The sequence below is a fragment of the Cupressus sempervirens genome, chromosome 5 (genome assembly GCF_028749045.1).
Source record: "Cupressus sempervirens isolate cs-2001-9-10 chromosome 5, ASM2874904v1, whole genome shotgun sequence".
Classification (NCBI taxonomy): domain Eukaryota; kingdom Viridiplantae; phylum Streptophyta; class Pinopsida; order Cupressales; family Cupressaceae; genus Cupressus; species Cupressus sempervirens.
The window spans coordinates 908088140-908109587 of NC_143122.1; the positions used below are offsets into that span (position 1 = coordinate 908088140).

Consider the following 21448-nt stretch of genomic DNA (forward strand, 5'->3'; position numbering starts at 1 on the left):
CAATAGTCTGCAACCATTGTTTTCCCAACATGGCATCTAATCCATCCTAATCAATCGCATAAAAATATGCCTCAAGAAGAAAGTCATCAAAGTGAATCGGAAGTCCTGACACTTTCCCTATGCACCTCAATCTCTCACCTCCTGCCGCTCTAACCTTGAACTCAAGTATATCATCAATGTGTAACTTTCTCTTTGTAACCTAGTGCGTGCTTTTGAAGTTATGCGATGCACCTGTATCTAAAAGACACACAATACGCTGTCCTCTAACTACTCCCTTGAAACGAAAGGGATGTCCTGTAGGATCGCTGGAAAGGGAAGCTATGATAGGAGATTGTCCTTGAGTGGATTCCTTCTTTCTCTCTCTAGGTGGCCATTCCTCACTTTCTTCCTCATCGTTGCCATCAACATTGCTGCCCTCCTGCTCCTCCGTCTTTAAGAGTACCTCGACATAATGTATTTCGCCTTTGCCAAGGCATCTATGGTCCGGTGTCCATGGCTCCCTGCGAGTGAAACCCCGCTTCTTCATTCTGAGTTCATTCCGTGTCTCAAAGTCCAACTTGGGAGGGGTAGCCTTGTCTTGGTTCTTATTCTTTTGAAACGAAGTAGACCCCTTATAAGGTTTCTTAGGAGGCTATAGTATCGAAGAAGGTGAGTCTAGATCGTGTGTGATCTTAATAGCATCATCTAAAGTGTTTGGTTTAAGGACCTTAACCAAACCTCTATATTTGTCCTGTAAACCCTTAGTAAAGAACATTACCTTACGCTGTTTTGACATATCCGGAATCATCACTGAAATCCTTTGAAACTCATCAATGAAGTCATCTAGAGATTCACCCTGTTGCAACTGCGCCAAATCCTTGTAATAGACCTCAATGTACTTCCTGTCAAAGTGGGTGATCAACTTAGAGCTAAAAGTCTCGTAAGATGTAATGAGACCATGACCCTGGGTGACCAACCCATGATGCCACCAATCATATGCTGCTCCTTCTAAATGCATTGTGGCAAATCTAATGGCTTCTGTATCTGACATGGGCTTAAATGTTAGGTAGGTGTCTAGCTTGGGAATCCAAGCTCTCGTGGATGTCTTACTGCTGCCATAAAAAATGGGGAGAGATAGTTTGTTCATGGTGTGTTTCAAGTCCCTGATCTGTGCTCTAGGTCTCTTGTCTTGCTGTGGTCTCTTTGTTGCCCTTTTTTTATTCATGTATTGAACAAAAGTCATATTCTGTTTAATCTGATCAGGAAACAAATCCCATTCATCGCACATAGCCATAATGTTATCTGACAATAAACTTGGTGCCACGGGTGGTGCTACCTCTTCCTCCACATTAAAGACGGGCATCAAAGACTTGTCAGTGTTTTGTGTGGAGGCCCTAGCAGCTCGGGGTGATCTTGCCACACTACCACCTCCATTGTGATGACTTGGTGCTATCCTGTGAAGCGGAGCTAACTGCTGCATAGCACCTATAAGCCATTGAACTGCAGTAGCAATATTATTTTGCCCATCTTTGATAGCCTGCAAGGTTTCCCTCACTTCCCGTTCTTGTTCATTCTCATTATGAGCCATTTGAGTGTCCTGTACCTGTTCACCTTGTTCAACTTGTTCACCTTGTTCAACCTATAAGTTTGTCCCAAATGTTAAGTCCTCATCAACTGAATAATTGTCCTCAATATCAATCTGATCTGAAGATCTTGCTTGTTCTGGACGGATGTGACTAAACTTGTATGGTTTCCTAGTCATGCCTGTCTGACATTATTCCTGTTAAATCCAACTTGCAACGTAATAATTTTTTCCACAAGTTGGCAGGTCTTATGGCTCTGATACTATTGTAAGATTTTGCCCCTTAATCTGATTGAAGAAATCAATTTCTGACTCTTGGAATTTTAACGAACAGTTGGTGTGCAAAACTGGATAACGAACATGCTGATACTACTGTTGTATTCATTCTAAGTTTATTATCAACATTTTAGTAAATAACTATTCCACACGTTAACTTACCGTCCCCAAAGAACTTGCAATAGTGATGGCTTAAGAATGCTAATTAGTATTGAATATGTAGTCCTAGTTTAAATAATGATAGAATGCTTTTAATTCTAATATGAAGGAAGATTAATGGAATGAATTCCTACACACATAGGAAGCTACCGTGACACACTAGGAAATATGATTATAAAATTGGATAATTGTGTACACACCCATTTTCACCAAAGGAGGTTAACACATGCTAGAGTAGTATGTATTTACTGCTACCATCTCACATCCCTCTCAATGTTGTGAACTGGTATCAGCCTTAGTTTCGAATGTTGCATCGACAGGATCACTTGAGCCACGACCTGTACAATCTTTACCCCATGTATGAATGACAATGTAACTTCACGGCATATCGGAACAGGAGTCACAGAACTGTGACTGTCTACTACCCATGTCATTGTGACTGTCTTCCTCTTTACACATACCAGTGTTGCCTAACTTGACCCTTTGTTACATGGGTTTGTAAGTTGACTGTTGCCCCTGCCTGCAACCTTAACTCTATTCACTGAACTGGTATCGTGTACCAAAAACTTAGGTTTGAGAACCTTCCTCTTGCTGATTGTACACTACCAATCTGCCATACACCTCAAAGGGAATTCATACTGCCTCCCAACTATTACATCAAAGTTATGCACAAACCAAGTGTTTACCGTACAGGGTAAATAGATACTTATTGCATGTAGTACAGTAAGATATAACACAGAGCAGATACTTTATTCATAAACACAACATGCACTCCAATGCTTACAATATGATTATGTTGATAATGATGATGATGTTCCAATAGTCCCTTCGGACGATGTACATATACTTTCCCAAAGGGGTGACTTAACCGTCACACGCCCTTTTGGATATAATTCTATCTGTTGGCTACAATATAGATTTTATTGATAATATCATCCCTCGAAAAAAGAAAAGTCACCTTTGGATGACAATTACAAAATTACCAAGACAGATTAACAAAATAGAATACATTAACTGTGACTAACTATAACAGGATAGATCTTTTTTCGTCACATCACATTCACATTCCTTCCGTGCCTGCACCAAACTGGTCTCCAAAAGCACGTTGCATCTGTAGCCTCTGCTAACACAATACTCTCCTTAGCCAATCTGACCTTGATAGCCACCAGTGTCACTTTCTCTGCTTCCAACTCCTGGGTACGCTGAGCCAAGTGTCGCTCTATTGCCTCCAACTGGATGGTCAGCTGCTCCCGAGCTCTCTATGCATCCACCAAGACAGCCTCACGTCCAACACCTATTCTAAGTGCCTCAAAGTGTAGCACCCCTCTCGAGAGGTTTGCTCCAGTGCTCACTCCACCTTTGGCAGATAGACACTCTATGCCTACAGCAGCTCCAACTCCAGGATAGAGGGTAGAATAGTAAAGTATTTTATTATTCTTTAAATTCTAACTTTGGTTTTGTAGGTATTAATGTCTTAGTGGGACATTACACTACATCAGGCACTTCTTGTCGAGCGTCCATATTTTTTATTATTTCGTTATTGCCCACTTCGTGGATTTTATATGGCCTGACCCACTTTATTTTAAATTTACCTGGTCCGATCTTGTTGCGCCCATTATACTTCAACACTAGTTAGCCTAGTTGAGGTCTGTTCAACTTCAAGTGCTTGTCATGCCATGCTTTATGCTTGGTTCTGTGTAACTTTTGTGGCCCATTGCGCCTGTAGTCACCACTCATCAAGTTTATTTAAATTATACAATCTTTTCTTTGGGCTTTCCATATCTACTGGCTTGTTTTCGATCGTGATTCTTAAACTTGGTACCATGAATTTCGTCGATTGCCACTCCTTGCTATCAATAACTGTATTCTTGATTTTAGAACCTTCACTTTTTACTGCTGAAGTTTTTATTAAGCCCTTCCTCTTTGTTACGATGTGTTTTCCTTGTTGCCGACACCTTTCTACTAAATCCGTGGTGCGGTGTAACCCTTTCTTTCCGCGCGGTTTGTTCACCGTGTATCGTACGGTGGAATCTTTCCCTTTGCTAGGTTCGTATGGTATGTTCTTTCTCTTGTACTGGCCATACGGTATGTTCTTTCCTTCAACTTCAGCCATAATCGCCTTTCCTTCTTTTGCTTCTCTGTATTTCTTCGGACATTCATTCTCCTCTCCTTTATTAGTTTCGTTAACCTCTAACATATTACAGCTTGAAAAGAGCTCATAGTCCTCCATTTGCCAATGGAGTAGGCCATTTACAGAGTCCAAGTCATCATCGTTAGTCCCTCCTTCCAGTCTCAATACTCCCTCTTCATCAAATTCCATTATCTTCTTCCCCTTGTTGTCCCCTCCACCTTCGCCTTCGGAATCCGACGGTGTTGCCTCCTCACCTATCATTTGTGTGTGTAAGTCAATTACAAATCCTTGGCCTCTGCATTCCATGGACAGGCTATTTCGTTTCCAATCATGTTTCACCTTTGCTTGTACCAGCCAACCTCGTCCAAGGATGGCGTCATACCCTTTTCTTTTTAATGGGATGACCACGAAATCCAATAAGAATTGTTGCATTCCGATGGTTATAGGCTATGCCATCAGGGTTCCTAAGGGCTTGATCCCGTATTGATCGGCAGTGAGTAGTTGAAATGTAGGTGGCCACAACATAGGTTGTCCCAACCTTTTCCATATATCCTCTGGTAGCACGTTTACTCCCAATCCTCTGTCTATGATTGTGTCTGTAAGTACAGTTCCTAGTTGAGTGCCGGTAGCATTGGGTTTACTGCAGTCGTTGCGTTGCCATCCTTTCCTGTTTCTTCCATTGCTTTTGAGAGTGGTGTCATGTTCAGTATCGCCGTTCACAACTGAGGCATTGTAAGAAGGTCATTTAATTTCATAGGAACTTCCATTTGCATTACCTGCCTTATAATATTTTGTTCTACTAGATTCCTCTTTGAGGTGCCAATGGTGTCTTTTGTTTTTGATTTTTCCGTTTCCATTTGTTTTTCTAACTCCATTCATGCTTGCTGTAACCTCATCTTTTCTCCCTCTACATTTGGATACATTGCCTTCTTTGCTTATTCGCGAGTAATGGCTAGTGTCTCCTCATCACATGTCTCGATGCTTAACAAGTTCACCCCTTGCTTTGGGCATTTCGAATCCTTGTGATCTCCTGGACCACACCATCTACACAACCGTGGTGTTTCCTTCGTGGTATAGTCTCTGGCGAAGTGCCCCAGAGGTTGCACGCACGACATTGTATTATTGGCCGTCCACTAAAGTCGTATTGTATCCGACTTTGGCCTCCATTGTTATTATTATTATTACCACCTTGTCCGCGCCAATTATTGTTTTGGTATCCTCCTGAGGTTGCATCATTGTTCGTTCATGCTCTTGTGGTGGATACTTTCTGTGCCAGTAACACTTGCTGGTGTCCCTTCATTGTCAAATTGAATGGGCATTCCTTTGTGGAATGTCTCGTAATCTGGCAAATATCGCAAAATTGTTTTTCGGGCAGGAGCCCTTCTTATAGTCTGTACACCACAATTGCCCTTTCACCAAGTCAGGATTCTTTTTCAAAATTTTAAACTCCATCATCCATAATATATCCTTCTGCAATGCTTGAACTTTCTTACTTGATTCTTCATTGTTGTTGCTACTTTCAGAAGATGAATAGTCTGAGTCCAACGATTTTTGCTTCTTGTATTTGCTCGTTTTCTACTCACTCTCCAGATCCATCGCTCGATTATATGCATTTATGTATGATGTTGGAGGTACAATTTTCATCTTTTTCTTTAGTGCTAGTCGTGGCCCTTCAACAAACCATCTTTTCTTTAATCCTTTCGCTGGTGGGCTCTCCATTTTCCCTACTAGCTCCTTCAACCTTCTTGTAGATACCCAAATTGTTTTGTTCTTCCCCTGTTTCGTACTGTATATTTTTGCTACTATTTCGTTGTCATCCCTTAGTTGTCAAAATTTTGCTATGAACTCTTTCTTCACGTTTGGCCATGTAGATAATTTCTGAGGATCAACGTCCGAAAACCAATCAATTGCTACACCCTGTAGGGTCACCAAAAACTGTCGGATCCAGTCATCTTGGTCCGTTATGCCATTCGCCATCCAGATTGTTTCACATGTTTTACAATGTTTGATTGGATAGGCCGTCCCATCACCATTGAACTTTGGCAATTTTTTCTTTGGTCTTGCCTTTGCTACTTTCTTTTGATTCTGTGTTACTTGCTGTGTACCCGTGCTATTTTGAGCACCCATGTTGTTTTGAGTACCTGCGTTGTTTTGAGCACTCATGTTTTGCACAACTGTGCTGCTTCGAACAACCGCCCGACTTTGGACAACCACATTACTCGGTGAGAACAGATCTTCCTCAAACAAAGTTCAATTCTTTGCCTATATCCATTCATCGGGTGTATTGGGAACAAAGAGTTCACTCCACGCTCGTGCTCCTTCGACACTTCGAGTTGTGCGAGTTACTTTCCTGCCATTTGGATTCTCTACCCTCGGCGTATACAAGTTAAGGAACTCCTCCCTTGTCTCTTCCACCAAATTCAATCGCTGTCAAGTTTCTTCAAGTGATTCCTCAGCACTCCTTGGTTTGCTAGGTGAATGCACTTCGTTCGTCTGTGCTCCTTCACCCCCTCGGTGTCTATCGGTAAGCTGCTGAAGCTTCTGTCTGCACTCCGCTTGTTGTGCTAAAATTAATACTTCCTACGTTGTGCGTATCTCATCCTTATCTTCTATCTTATTCCTATATTTATTAGCAGATTCAACATTAATCTTCGTAACACTTCCTTTGTTCTAAGTTCGACTGGCAACAACGCCAAATGTTTACCATACAGGGTAAACGGATATTTATTGCATGTAGTACAGTAAGATATAACATAGAGCAAATACTTTATTCACATATGTAATATGCACTCCAATGCTTACGATATGATTATGCTGATGATGATGATGATGTTCCAATAGTCCCTTCGGACGATGTACATATACTTTCCGGAAGGGGTGACTCAACCACCATGCGCCCTTTTGGATACAATTCTACTTGTCGGCTACAGTATAGATTTTACCGATAACACCAAGCCAATCGACAACTATGGAAATAATGCACCAATACTGTCAATCGATTATTATCAAATGTAGAAACTGATGGATCACTATTATTCTGCACTTTCCATACCTGAACCTAATGTAATCTCACAAGGAATATTGGGGCAACGTCCAACCTTCCAAACTTCTTAAGGGGTTTCGTCCTTAAGAGGGCACAGTCGCATTTAAGCAACCTGTTTGTATTTTATCAATATCATAAATCATCGTGCAAATCCCAATGCAGATACTTGCTTTTATAACCTCGATGCGAGGGGAGATGCAAACAACTAGGCATTGTGGGATAAAGGCCTATTTTGTCTTTTAGTCACTTAAGTAATTTTTGTCATATAGTGACTTTAAATGATAAAGTACTCTATAAATCAACTTAATAAAATAAAATGACTTAACCTTAGGAACTCCCACTTAAATATCTCCCCCAATGAAACCAAATAGACTCCTGTGACTGGCTAGCATCCTCAAAATAAATGTTGTTAGCCTATCCGGATGGAAAGATAGACCAACAAGGCGCCCTTAGGCCTAGTGCGGAGAAGGGGACATTACAAATTCTTGATAAGAGACAATGGGCGTGATGGTTTTGACATTTCCTCAAGTCCTTGGAACAACCTTGCTACTATGATGTATCTAGTGAGATTTTGTTTTGGTCTCTCATTTGGTTATGCCATTGTTGTACTTTGATCAATAACCATATTTGATTCTGACATGTAAAACTATTGGACTTTTTTAGGTAAATTCGAACTTTCCATTATTCTTTGTGTTGCTGGAGATCAGTTGGTTGAACTAGAAAAAGACCTACCTCAGAATGTAATTAAACTGATGAAGACATACCAGTTGGTACCATTTATGGCAAGAGTAAGCTTCATGTTATTCAATATTCTTTTCTATATTTGTATTTCACTTTGCATAACACTGAATTGGGTGAATTAAGATCTTTGTCTGTGGAAGCATCATTGTCAATGATAATATTTTATGTGGGGCAGTTGAGAACATTTTTCCTTCTGCAAAATTCAATTAATGGTCAATCATATCATCCTTATAGGTCGTATCCATCAAGTCTATATTTATATATTAACACTGACATGCCTCATCTCTGGCATCCATAAACATGCGAGTGGAGTTCGTATTTTATGTTTTATCTATTGCTTTATTTTATAAACAAGTTTAGTTATCCCTCATTTGATATCTTTAGTCAGCTCTGTTGGTATTTGATCTCTTATAATCTAGCTTTCCATGTACATTGCTGTTGTAGAACACAAGGAAAATAAATAATCATAGCTTATTTATATTGTGTACATGTATGTCTGATTTTCTGGAGTCTAAGATTCGTCAGTTTGCTGTTTTTGTCTCAGGAGGCTCAATCTTGATTTTCTTTTTCTTCGTTTCTTGAAATAACTTTAAATGGAACATGGTGCAGATTGTTTTCTGTTGTGCACTTCTGTATTTATGGAAAGCTTTCTCTGTCATTTTTATTGTCCCAGCTCTTAAGTGACTTTGCATACATGTTGCACTCTGACATACTGTCTTTTAAGATGATTGTATGCAAAAAGGAGTTAAATGTGCTGTAATCTTCTGTATTTAGTGAAAGCTTTCTTTCTCATACTTACATTTGAGCACACAATTCAAACCCTTCAATTCTTTTGAAAGAAGCTTAGTAAAATTCAAAGTATATAAGAAATCTAATCATCTAATCATACATAAAATAAAAGTTATTGAAGTCATACAAACAGAATAGTAGGAGACAAAGTCATCCACCTTGAATACCACAAGCAGAGCATACTTTTCTCATCCAAAAGCAAAAATAAAAACAATACATTAAAATAGTACAACCCCTTTGAAGAAGCTTTTTAAGATGCTGCTCCCTGAACTCCAACCTGCACCCAAGATGACACAAAGTATGTTGGGGCTGTTTGTTTTAGAGGCCTGTCAAACTCAGAACATGCACCCCACACCCTCCCCGCCCCCCCTCCAAGCCCTCCTTTTGGTGCTTGCAGCTCCATGGACAACAGAGATACAATATGTGATGAACAATAGAAAGATAATAATCAAGAACACCAATAGATATGCTTTATTCATGGAAACTCCCCTTTGAAGCCAAGAAGGAGCTTTGTGGATCGAAGGTGGGAATGAGCTTGTGCACAGACGAGATGGTGGAGCAACTGAGTGAGCTGATCGAGGAGCTGTAAATCACAAAGAAGCTGTGAAAACGATTCCAAATAACCTAGAGAATGTTCAAGTGATCAAGAAATTGTCATGATCTTAAAGGAAGCTTAAAACAATCCAGGAAGAATCTCTACATCGGTGGCTTGCTGCAGGAGGCCTTACACAACTATACATAGATGGTGTAATGCTCCAATGATCACAACAATCTTTTACGTTTTCAGCTTCAATCCCTTAAGCATATTAATTGCATAAAAATAACAGCATAAGGTGCAACAGTTACATAACACAAGTAGAACACATGATTTATGTGGAAAACCTTGCAAGATAATACCATGACACAATAATGCTTTTATAGTAACTCTTCTTACAACTTTGTAGATGCCAACCTATGGCAGATGCCAATCCCCTCAACAAAGATTTGTGGGAATCAACCTAGTAGAAGTACTAACATGTGTTAGAAAGTAGAGTCCAGTGATACGACTGGGAGGGGAATGAATCAGTTATGCACTTAAAACAACTTTCCGCCCAACTATGGATATCATTTGCAAATCTTAAATTTGTTATATGAGTAAACTGAAAAGTAAAACCATGCACAACATAAAGAAACTCATAACACCATATTTTGTTAACTAGGGAAAACCCTGGTGGGGATGGTAGCTACGAAATGATCCACTAATCAAAAGTACCTTGTGAAAGATATTTACCCTATTAGGAGTCTATTACATGCATAGACTGTAATCTGTCCTTGACTAGGCCTTGTTAGAAGCCTCAACGCCATTAAGAGTTTTAAGTACAAGACAAAATACAAATTGAGCCCACTGCCCAAACATGCATATACAACTTTACAAGTTATATAGATAGAAACAAAACCTTGACTGTGCTGATATCTTGAATATTTAATTAGTCCTTGTAGTCTCTTGCATACAAAACATACATACAATAGTCTGCTCTTCCCTGATCATCAACTTTGCATCTGTACAATACCATCTAAGGGCTTGCATAACAATTATATCACTGTAATACAATTGTTTATTTGGGTAACAAAAAGTTCTTCGTTTATAGCAAAAACTTTAGTCCGTTGGCCTGAACCTTCTTCACACGTTTTCAAAACTCAATATTATGTTCTGCCATGTAAGGGTTAACATCTCCCATACCTTGTCAAGATCTTGTTTTGACAAGTCAAAACAATTCCTTGACCAGAAAGTCAATACTTTGTCCGCTGCTCTGTTCTGGAATATTAAAGTCTCTGGAAATCTTAACCAAATCATATCCAAACCTTTAGCGGCCTTAGTAGTACCTTGTATGATGTCCATACTGCCTTCCCTTAAGGTTGCTAAACCATATCTATCTTCTGTGAAGCTCGCTGAACAAAATAAGCTGTCTGTACTCTATAATCCTGCCTTGACAATTTTCTAAGTAATCTTATACAAAACTTAACTCTCAACTTTGGCTTCTTAACTTTGGCAGCCGCAATACTGCATTATGTTGCCATTAATGACAACCCTTAACATACTACCTTAGCCAAATTGCCAGCAACACCCACAATTGGCCATCAACTAAGTGAGCGACACCAACCCCTTGATTTAAGTTTTGAGCATCCAACCCTTTGGAGGCACCTAGTAGAGAGAGTAATATCTCCTTTACAAAGCACCAACTTACAAAATAATGTTCCTTGTCGTAGATGTTAGTTCTATGATGGATGATAGACATTTCAATTTTCTTCATCTTATTCATTCCATGATTCCCTTCTGTAAATATACTTTGCGTCATTGCATATGCTTGCATATTGTCACATAATATCCTTATCTCTTCACCCGCACATGTTCATCATTAATTCTCTCCATGGAATTTATTCTTCATAATATCTACTTCATAAAAGATGTCTTCTTCAATGGATGATACAAAGGCAGCAATAGTATTTTAATTATTTAGTGTTATGCTTGGAGTTGGTAAATTACATACATGAAATAATAATAGAAATAGCAATGCATCCTGGATATAGGAATAAAATATATCTTTATTCGCCATGAACTCATTATGGACAAGAGGAGCATAAATGGTTGACCAAGGATTACAATTCATTTGACACTATAGTACGCACTTCCTTGGCGGTGCACAACATATTTAGAGGGCTTGATAGTTACCAAGAGAGAAACAATCGTCAACCAATGGATGTTTTCTACTCGAGAGTGACAATTAACAAACAATTAATAAATTGATGGATATCCAATATCATAGATGTAAAAATCGCCTGAGGAGATTAATCGCCTAGGCCTGAAAAAGTTTAATTGGGAAAAATCGGGAAAAAATCGGGAACTAAAAAACCACTAAATTTTAATAAAAAAATGCGATTTTTTTACAGAATTCAATGTTTTTTTGCATCTAATGACTTAATTACTAACAATACATAAGAAACAATCATGTTTAGATATATATCAATGCAAAAAGAGTTATTAATTGGTAAATTACTAACAAGTAAGTAGTGACAAGTTGTAAATTACTAACAACTAACAAGTTCACAACACATGAGAAGTATTCTCATAAATAAAGTGTCAAATGTAAAGAGTTCAAATAAGCACATCAACATGACTACAAATAAGTACAAATGTCAAATACAGGACTACATCTTCCTCTTCCCAGTCACTTTACTAGCGAGTGCGGGAGAGGGTAAAGCTCTAGAACTAGAACCCCGCAGGGTTTGTGCCCGTGTCTGTGTCTGTGCCAATGCAGGAGATGGTGTAGCTATAGAACTAGATGTCGGTATCTCCACATTCGCTGCGCGCAAGATGTCAAGGTCCTCTGCAGTAAGCTCAATGTCATCATCCTCATCATCGCGCTCCTCGATGTCATCCAAATCGATGTCATATCCAGTTCCACCCCCTTCCTCCTTCGCAGCCTCCTCCGCGGCCTCCCTCTCCAAATTGGAGATGTCCTCCTGTGTAAATAAGGGAGCCTGCTCTTGTGCCGTCCAATCATAATAAGGATCTATCTCATCCAAATCGATTGGCCCAGGCGGATCTTGTTGCGCCTTTTTCATGCGCAATTTAAGATTATATTGCACATAGACCATGTCATTCATCCTCTTTTGGGACAACCTGTTTCTCTTTTTTGTGTGGATGGCCTCAAACAAACTCCAGTTGCGCTCACAATGTGATGCGCTACAAGGCTGTGATAGGATTCTGAGAGCAAATTTTGCAAGATTTGGAGTGCTTGCACCCCAAGTGGTCCACCAAGCCACTGCATCACAAAAATTGTACAAGTTAGAAAATACTAATAGACAACAAAAAATGAAACATAAATATTAATTTAGCATTTGAGATTCAGAAGTTTGCAAATGTATTACCTGGGGTTTGTGTAAGCCTTGCTCTCTTGCAGAGAGAAGTGGAGAACACCTTGCCTCCTGCTGAAGTGAAGATCTCCTGCTCAGCGATGATTTTATCTCTTGTTTCCTCGCTGGTTACCATCTTTTCGACGCACTCACTTAGGCCTCTGATGACCTCTCCATCAGGATCTGCATATGTACCATCAGCCCTAAAACCAAAAACCAAAAACAAATAAGTCTTCCAATTTTAGTACACACCCAACACCCTACGAAAGCAAAATGAACTCAAGTCTTTGTTAACTTAAATTTGAGTAAGAATGAGCTTACAGTATACCTAAAACGTAGGTTGAGGAAATATCCTGCTGCATGAATGGGTTGGTGAAGCTGATTATTCCACCTTCTATCAATGATCTGCCAAATGGGTTCATATTTGATGCTTTCCCCCTTGTAGTAATTTTTGACAGATTCTTTGGCCTTGTCCATGGCCTCATATAGTTCACCCATTGGCGTTTGGTCTCCATCAACCAAACGCAAAACTCCGACTAAAGGCTCAGACACCTGCAATATAAATTTGAAATTAGTTGACAAGTTACAAAATTATTATTTACTTGAGTTACAAACTTAGTATGTTATAAAGTTGTAAAGTGCAAACTAAAACTTAAAGTTTTGTAGTTACCTTTACTATTTCATCAGCCTTATCTTCAAAATATTTATCAAACACAATCCGCACAACATTCTCTCCTTCACTCTTCTTTGAAAATGTGGAAGCAAGCCATTTTTTGGAAACAAACATTTGCTTCAAAGAAGCCAAATTATCGAGAATGCTTTGTAATGTCAAAAAAATCGTTGCAAACCTTGTGACGGCAGGCCTGACAATTTCTTTGCCATCAGTGTGCTCTCTCATCAGGCTAAGGACCCATGGGTGATTGTATATGTATTTTGTCACCCGCCTTGCACCCTCCACAATTGGAGTGACCCACTCAAGTTTGCCCATGTCCTCCAAAAGAAGGTCAAGGACATGTGCTGCACACGGGGTCCAAGAGAGAGTGGGGTGCCTCTGCTGTAGGAGTTTTCCTGCTAATTGTAAAAGCAAATACTAATTAGTTTCCAACTTTTCAAATATATCAAACTATTAAAAATTCTTGTTGTGAAATTCACAATGCACATGCAACATAAAATTACGGTTTACCTGCTGATACATATGCAGCAGCATTGTCTGTGATGATTTGCACCACATTTTCAATGCCAATCTCTAAGACCATATTCTCCAACATCAATGCTAATGTCTGAGCATTTTTTACCTTGTTGGAGGCATCGATTGATTTCAAGAACACCACATTATCATTACAGCAGGCCAAAAAATTAATTATGGTCCTGCTCTTCCCATCCGTCCACCCGTCAGAAAGAATGATGCAACCAAATTTTGTCCATTCTTGTTTCTGTTCCTCAACAAATGCTTTGGCCCTCTCAACAGCATTTCCAATAAGCCTACAAAAACAAAATTTAGTTATGTCTTAGATTCTTAGTAATTTAAAATTGATTTAGACTTTAGTAATCAACATTCTAATTTCTAGATAAATTAATTAAAATTTAGAACTAAGTAAAAAGTTAAAAATTAAAAGGAAATCGAGTGTAATAAAATTATTCGCTTACCTGCCACCCAACACAAAACGAGAAGGGGACTTGTACCCCTTTCTTGCAACTGTCAACCCTGTGGCCAAAGCCTCCCAATAGGGACTGTCAACAACACTAATAGGAAGGTTGTTGAAAACCCAGAAATCTGCTAGTGCATTGTCCAACTGGTCATGGACCTCCTTATTCCATCTAGTGGCCTCTAATGAAGGTTGTGCACCAGGTGTGTGCCTCGTCACAAAATAGCTCCCTATCCCAGAAGCACCTGCTGATCCTGATGGTGCGGAAGTGCTAGGAGGTGTAGGAGTGGGAGTGGGAGTGGAACTCGTGAAAGAAAAAACACCCTGTTTGCGGACACGCGGCCCACGATAAGAGCCAGCCATGCTCTCAATGGCTGCCTCCTCCTCCAGAACATCAACGAAACTGCCCTGGGTCTCTGCTATGGCTGCCCTGACATGCAATTTATTCCGCTCTCTTTGCAATTTTTTTTGCTCTCCAGCTGCGAGCAAGGCATTTGCAAACCTTTTTATTTCTTTTGTTGTATTCTCACAAGGATTTGTATCATGTTTTGAGATCCCTGCGATGTGATATTTGAACCGGTAAATGCCCCTGGATATTACTTTTTCACATCGAATGCAAATCACTTTGGTTGGTTCATCAGGTGCTTCATAGGCATATTTCCATGCTTGATCTCTCGCATTCTTTGGCCTGGTGCCAATGTAGCCTGAGGGGCATGGAGTCAATGGCCATTTGTCTGCCATTTAAAACTGCTGCGGGCTGCCTACACATACAAATTTTAAAAAAAAACTATAAATAAATTATAACAAGATCAAAATTAACAGTTAAACAAAGAATTCAAGCAACATTCCAATAACAGCACCAATAAATTGAAATCCAAATAACATTCAAACAAACTAGCTGCTAGGGTTTCAAATTTTTTTAGAAAGGGCAAATTTTTAGCATAAATTCGATCTAGAATGGAAAAAAATGCAAATGAATGCATTTAATCTTGCTTACATTCATCAAATGCATTCCTAACTAATTAGGAATGTATTTTTATCCATTTACATGCAAGAAAAAAAAATACAATCTCTTGCAAAAACAAAAAACAAAGATTCAAATCACTTACCTAGTAACGAAGAAATCGAATCAAAAGGCCTCCAAATGCACTTGATTCTGCCTATTTCTTGCCAAGAACTCCTTCTCTATCCTCTCCTCTCCAAAACACCCTAAGCAATGTAAAAACATAATGAAAAAAACGTGTTTTTTCGTCACTTTATGTGACTGCCGGGCGCGAGCGATTTTTTGCAAAAAAATCGCGATTTTTTAGGCGATTAATCTGCGATTTTTTGGAAAAAATCTGCAAAAAAAAATCGCGATTTTTGGGGCGACTAAATCGCCGGCCCCAAAAAATCGCGATTTTATCTCGTATCGCCGATTAATCGGCGATACTCACATCTATGTCCAATATTATCTAACATAACAATAGGCATTTTATTTTGACTACTTTATCCCCCCAAAAGAAAAAGTTGTCTTACTAAACAACAAATATTCATCAAGAACTCGTGCGACAAAAACTCAACGTTACAGTGTACTTCAAAATTAAAATTGGGGTTTGGGGGCGACGGTCTCAGTGGTGTCAAGGGGTAGTGTGCCCCGTGCACTCACTAACACGATGTAGGGTGGGCTCGAAATTAGCACCTTCAGAACCACACAAAACTCCATAGTGCACACCATTACCTTAATTTCTCAAGATGTTAGAAACGATGTCGATAAAGCCCAAAAATGCAGTTGCCAACCTTGCCAAATCTCCTGCTAAATTAAGTATTGAAACTTAAAGAATTGTTTTTGTATAGAAGGATGGTATTGAGGTGATTGTATGGTGTCTAGCATAGTGAATTATAATTTCTGTATGGAGGAGTGGTATTGAGGTGACTGTATGGTGTCCAACATAGTGAATTATAATTTATGTATGAAGGAGTGGTATTTAGGTGATCATATGGCATGTTGTCTATTATTTTCTAGTCACAAAACTAGGCAACCCTACACGATTTTCTTTTAGATTCATAGTTCAAACTCTCTAAGTTGTTTTCTGAACATGTGTTTTGAAAGCAATTTGTCATACCTTGAATAGGCCTAAGTTTCTTGTCCTATCATTTTGGTAGATATTCATCAAGTTTTTCTGTCTTTCTTGCAAAATTGGGTTTTTCTTTCCTCACTACAATTGTTTGATTTTTGGAAATCTCAAGTTTTTGTTTGATTTTTCATGTTGAAATTGTTTATGTTTGTTTTTGTTATCCTTTACACCTTAGGTCTCTTGCTTTTCGAATCTCAATCATTTTGAGCTATTGCAGGCTTAGATACATGCAAAATTTCAAGAGAAAATGAAGGTTGAAGGAACTTGTAATTGGGCTTTTAAACCCCAATTGTAAGTTATCTTTATAAATCTTGATTTTAAATACTTGCAATTAGGCTTTTAGAGTCTATTTACAATTTCTCCACTTGTCTTTTGAAATGCTTATAAGTTGCAAGATCATTTGGAAAGCCCAATTTAAAGGCATTAGTAAAAAGAGATGTTTATATAAGGCATTAAACTTTGTAGTCGGGTTTTAGAAGCTCAAATACATACCTTTTTAGTTCATTTTAAACTCAATGCTTGTAAAGGTGATCATGAAGCCCGACTTGGGCAAGTGAGTTTGTTTTTCAAAGAAGACTTAAAATGCCTAAACTATGTAGTTGGACTTTGAAAGCTTGATTATATATGTTGTGTGTTACATCCCAAATTTTGACCTTATTTAAATTTATTATAGCCATTGAATTGAATGGATTTTCTTTCATAATCATGTGACAAGGGTATTTACATATATCCGTTGTATTCATTATTGTTTAACTGTTTAATGATGATGGTCATTATCAATTATTTGTCATATGATAATAATAGTTAGTAGTTGCTTGGTTTTAGAATTATGGTTAATGAGTAAATTCCTTGCTTAAAACATTGTTATGGATTTATCATGGAATTTGTTATTATCATGGAAAATGTTGCATGGGTGATTGTAGGAGAAGATTGAAGGGGGAGAAGCTTAAACGGGATCAACGGGAATGGGGTACTATCTTAGTCCACTTATCTAGTCGACAGGTATGACCTCTAACTATCTTGGTGTGGACCTAGCGACTTGTATAGCAGGGTACAATCATTTGGACATGCATGCTATTAGATGAACATTAAAAACATTAATGATTTTAACTTAATTAAAATGCGTACCTTTATCAGATTATGGTTGACATTTCCATCATTTCATTGTAACACATATTTATGTACGTGCACATAGATATAGAAATAAAGGTGACACCATAATATCATTTTTATGCAAGATTCTTTCTAATACATACATTTAAATACATGTACAAGAAGATAAAATAATTTTCTAAATAAAAAATATGTATTTATATATACATAACATAAAATACGACCTTGGATAAAACATATAATATGATGCCATCTTATAAATACATCTATGTGCAAGTAGATAAATATATTACAAATTATCCCGTGATTTATAACCTTCAAAATTCTTTTCCTTATTTAGTCAATTCTTTATTAGAAACTGAATTGCACACTTGGCATATCATATTGGCCTCCAAGAAGGCAAGATATTCTTTAAGAGTTACAGCTTCTTGAAAGCTTGGAGATATCGAATGCCTCTTTATATTTAGGAGCTGTGAGAAACCGAGGATATGAATTCATTTTCTTCTCCCCATTCTATTTTCGACTTATCTCTATAATATTTGTCACGTCCTTACCTTCTCTTTCTACCTTTGCTGAAAGTCGTGATTATAAATCACTAGAGCCATGGGTTCGGAATTTCTCCAGTGGAAGCACTGGATTGTTAGCGCCCAGCCAAGGTTCTTCCTTCTTTCAACAACCAGGTTATGTTGTCAACCTTCCATAAATTGATTGATATGTTTATATGTTTTTGTAATGTCCCTTTTAGGACATTTACAGATCTTCTCCAATTTATATCCTTTCCATTATATTTTTCATTTGATTGCTTCTTTCTTCCTGTAGTTTTCATGATAATTCCTATCTGATAGCCTTTTGATTGTGTGATATTCAATATATATGTGTACTTTCAAAGGTTTGCCTCTTTTCATAATAATAGTTATAATTATATTATATATTAATAATATAGATTAATATTAATTATATATGATTATATATTAATATTATTTATATATAAGATTATGATAATATATGATTATATATGAATTTTAATTAAATATTATTTTAAACAAGGATATAATGTCATATACTATTGTTATTCAAATATATATGTATTAATTATTTATGACATATAAATATCTATATACAAATAATATTCATATATGTATATATGTATATATATATCTATGTATAATTAATATTTATATAACAATCTATATTTATATCTCAATATAGTAATATTTATATGAATTAGCAAATATTATACTCATATATAATACTTATTTATTAGATGCCAGAATGGGGACATCACAGTCCTCCCCTCTCGAATTTGCTTGTCCTCAAGCAAAATCATTCAACACAAGCTTTTCCACAGACACAAAACATATTTGCATTCAAAAGACGAGAAATTTATGAAATATACATGAAAACACAAAGCATACACGATGTAGACAGATGAAAACACAAAGTAGACACGATGTAGACAGATGAAGACACGGAGCAAACACGATGCAAACACATCATACATTATTTTTCACAAATGAAGTAGAGCAAAAAAAATATAAAATATACTTCCCTAGTATGCATTTTTTTTTATCATAGATCCTGCAACACAAACAATTATTAGCATGTACATGTATATAATAGCTTCAAAGAAAAGATTAGTCATGATGAATTATTTTTGAACCAATTCCCTACCAAGTCCAAGAGCAAAACTTTGGCCCTCTTGGCCTTGATGGCAGCCATTGACATCCATCAAGGTGGTCTACTTGGAAGATTCTCAACTGAATAGAGTTGACATGATGTCAAGTCTTAATCAATCTAAGCCCAGGAGCGGAACTTTGGTCCTCCTGGCCTTGATGGCAGCCATTGACATCCATCAAGGTGGTCTACTTAGATGGTAATCTTATTCTTCCTACCTAAGCCCAAGAGCGGAGCTTTGGCCCTCTTGGCCTTGATGGCAGCCAGTGACATCCATCAAGGTGGTCTACTTAGGAGGTAATCTTATTCTTCTTAAATATCCTACCTAAGCCCAAGAGCGAAACTTTGGCCCTCTTGGCCTTGATGGCAGCTTGTGACATCCATCAAGGTGGTCTACTTAGGAGGTAATTTGATTCACTAATTGTTGTAATAATTTTTTATTTTTTTTATTTTACAAAATGCATATATAAATTCATAAAAAGTTTACCTTTTTTGAAGTTTTATCCTTTTCTCATTGAATCACTACTAATTTTGTGGTTCATCTAGTTCTTGTTGGTCCTTTGCATCTTCATTACTCTCTTGGATGTGTTCAAGATTATGCTTAGACCTCTTGTTCTAGACTCATTTTAGTACTTTCCTCTTATTTTTCTCCATATTTCCCTTGACTTTATATGTCGATTTACACTCATCTTAATCACCTCCTCTTTGGTCGTTTGCTTACATCCTCATATTCGATTAAATAACATCTATTATATTAAAATATGATTTTATATCTACTTTTCCCATCCTTATGTTTTAATCTTTCTTTATTGACTTGTTTAATGGCTTATTTGATTTTCCCAGTGATGGTTCTAGACCCCACGTTGTACCCAATGGATGAAATGTATCTTGCCATGTGTATACTCATGATTTGATCCTTCTTCCTTCGTTGTTTATGATTTTCAACCTAGACTCTTCTCTTATTAATAATTTTATGCTCTTTTAAATCAATTTTACTATCCCCATCCTACCGATCATCTTGATGTACCAGCATAGACCCCGATGAAGATCCCTTCGTACATTGCAACACTGATCATTCGCTCCACATTCATTTTAGTGGTATTCAATAGTTGGTTTAAAACCGATGTTCCCTGTCAAAATTAATGTGAAACCTAGCGAAGATCTCCATATGACCTCCGGCGCTGACTCTCCTCATTCCATGCTTTTCAATTTATAAGATCTCCTTCTTAAATTTGTCTCAGCCTATTTATATTATCCACTTTCATCGAAAAACTTCCTATAAAGTTGACCCCCGTTAATTGCTTCCAAAATTGTTGACTTCCAAATTATATGTTTCGGTCTTTGTGAGTATGTTTTAATCTTTGCATTTGTATCGATTTCATTTTACAGAACCCGATAGATCCCTCTCCTTTCGACTCACATCCTTGAGACATTGTTTCTCGCAATAGATTCTTGCAAATTGAATGGACGAATTAGACAATGGTGTTGATATCCATTTGATGCATTCGTTCAGTTCTGGAAGGGAAAAACTAGGAATTTCATCTAAAACAGTGACCTTGAACTTGGCAGAAAAACACAGTTTTGTCAAGAAATCAGAGGGACAAATCAAGAGTTCCTTGAGGCCTCCCATTCGGCCTTCTAATCCAATAGCTCAGAAAATGGATTGAATCGGGCTTAGTGAAATTCTCCAAAACATCAACCCGCCTATGTTGGGGATAATCCTTGCATTATCCGTGTTCAGACGACTTCATCCATTCATTGCTAGGGTTAATATCAATTGATTTCATAATGTTTTTGGACAAAATTTGGTCACAAATGATGAGTCAATGCTTAAGATTTTGCTTGCGTCTTCTGTACACAAGATATGGCCGCGAGTAGTTGCTATCGCTCATTCCTCAATCTCTCGCCAGCATGTGTTGCACTCCATCGAAAGAAAGAGAGACTGAAAATAAAGAGCTTTACTGTGAATCACCTCTTCACATCAAAAACTTGAATTCCAGCTTAAATATGACAGAGTAAATTATAGTTCCCAATCCACATTTCAAAGAAATTTTCCTCCACTCTCTTGGAATCAGTTAGATGGTTTGGCTTGAAAAGATTTTCAATCGCAGTCCCTTCAGCTAGAACTTTGGCTTTGAAAGAATCTGTAAGTTTATTCCTAATTTATCTAAATCACTTCATTTTGTCACAAATTTTGTAGCCTTAATAACTATATCACAGGATGGCAGGATCTGTGCTCTAATACCACTTGTAATGTCCCCTTTAGGACATTTACAGATCTTCTCCAATTTATATCCTTTCCAT

The 21448-nt window shown here is 37.7% G+C and overlaps 2 protein-coding genes across 13 annotated transcripts in view; one reads left to right on the forward strand and one right to left on the reverse strand.

Moving 5' to 3' along the window:
- Positions 1–21448, forward strand: part of EMB2820 (Cytidine/deoxycytidylate deaminase family protein) — a 146309-nt gene that overhangs the window by 63390 nt on the left and 61471 nt on the right. For 9 of the 12 annotated variants that reach the window (XR_016365079.1, XR_016365080.1, XR_016365081.1 and 6 more), the window contains one exon: positions 7834–7958. Coding sequence is in view for 3 of the 12 variants with exons in the window: in XM_089832884.1 (XP_089689010.1) it covers positions 7834–7958 (125 nt within the window). In the remaining 9 variants the exon portion in view is untranslated. Of the gene's footprint in view, positions 1–7833; positions 7959–17280; positions 17360–21448 lie in introns of all 12 variants that reach the window. The other 3 variants (XR_016365085.1, XR_016365086.1, XM_089832887.1) reach the window with 1 other exon arrangement.
- LOC149558870 (uncharacterized) lies at positions 11780–14237 on the reverse strand. Its single transcript, XM_089832883.1, has 5 exons — positions 13778–14237; positions 13265–13662; positions 12923–13146; positions 12610–12797; positions 11780–12503 (listed from the first exon to the last, which is right to left on the reverse strand). Exons 1-5 carry the CDS (start codon positions 13860–13862, stop codon positions 11887–11889), a joined length of 1512 nt encoding a protein of 503 aa, XP_089689009.1. The 5' UTR covers positions 13863–14237; the 3' UTR covers positions 11780–11886.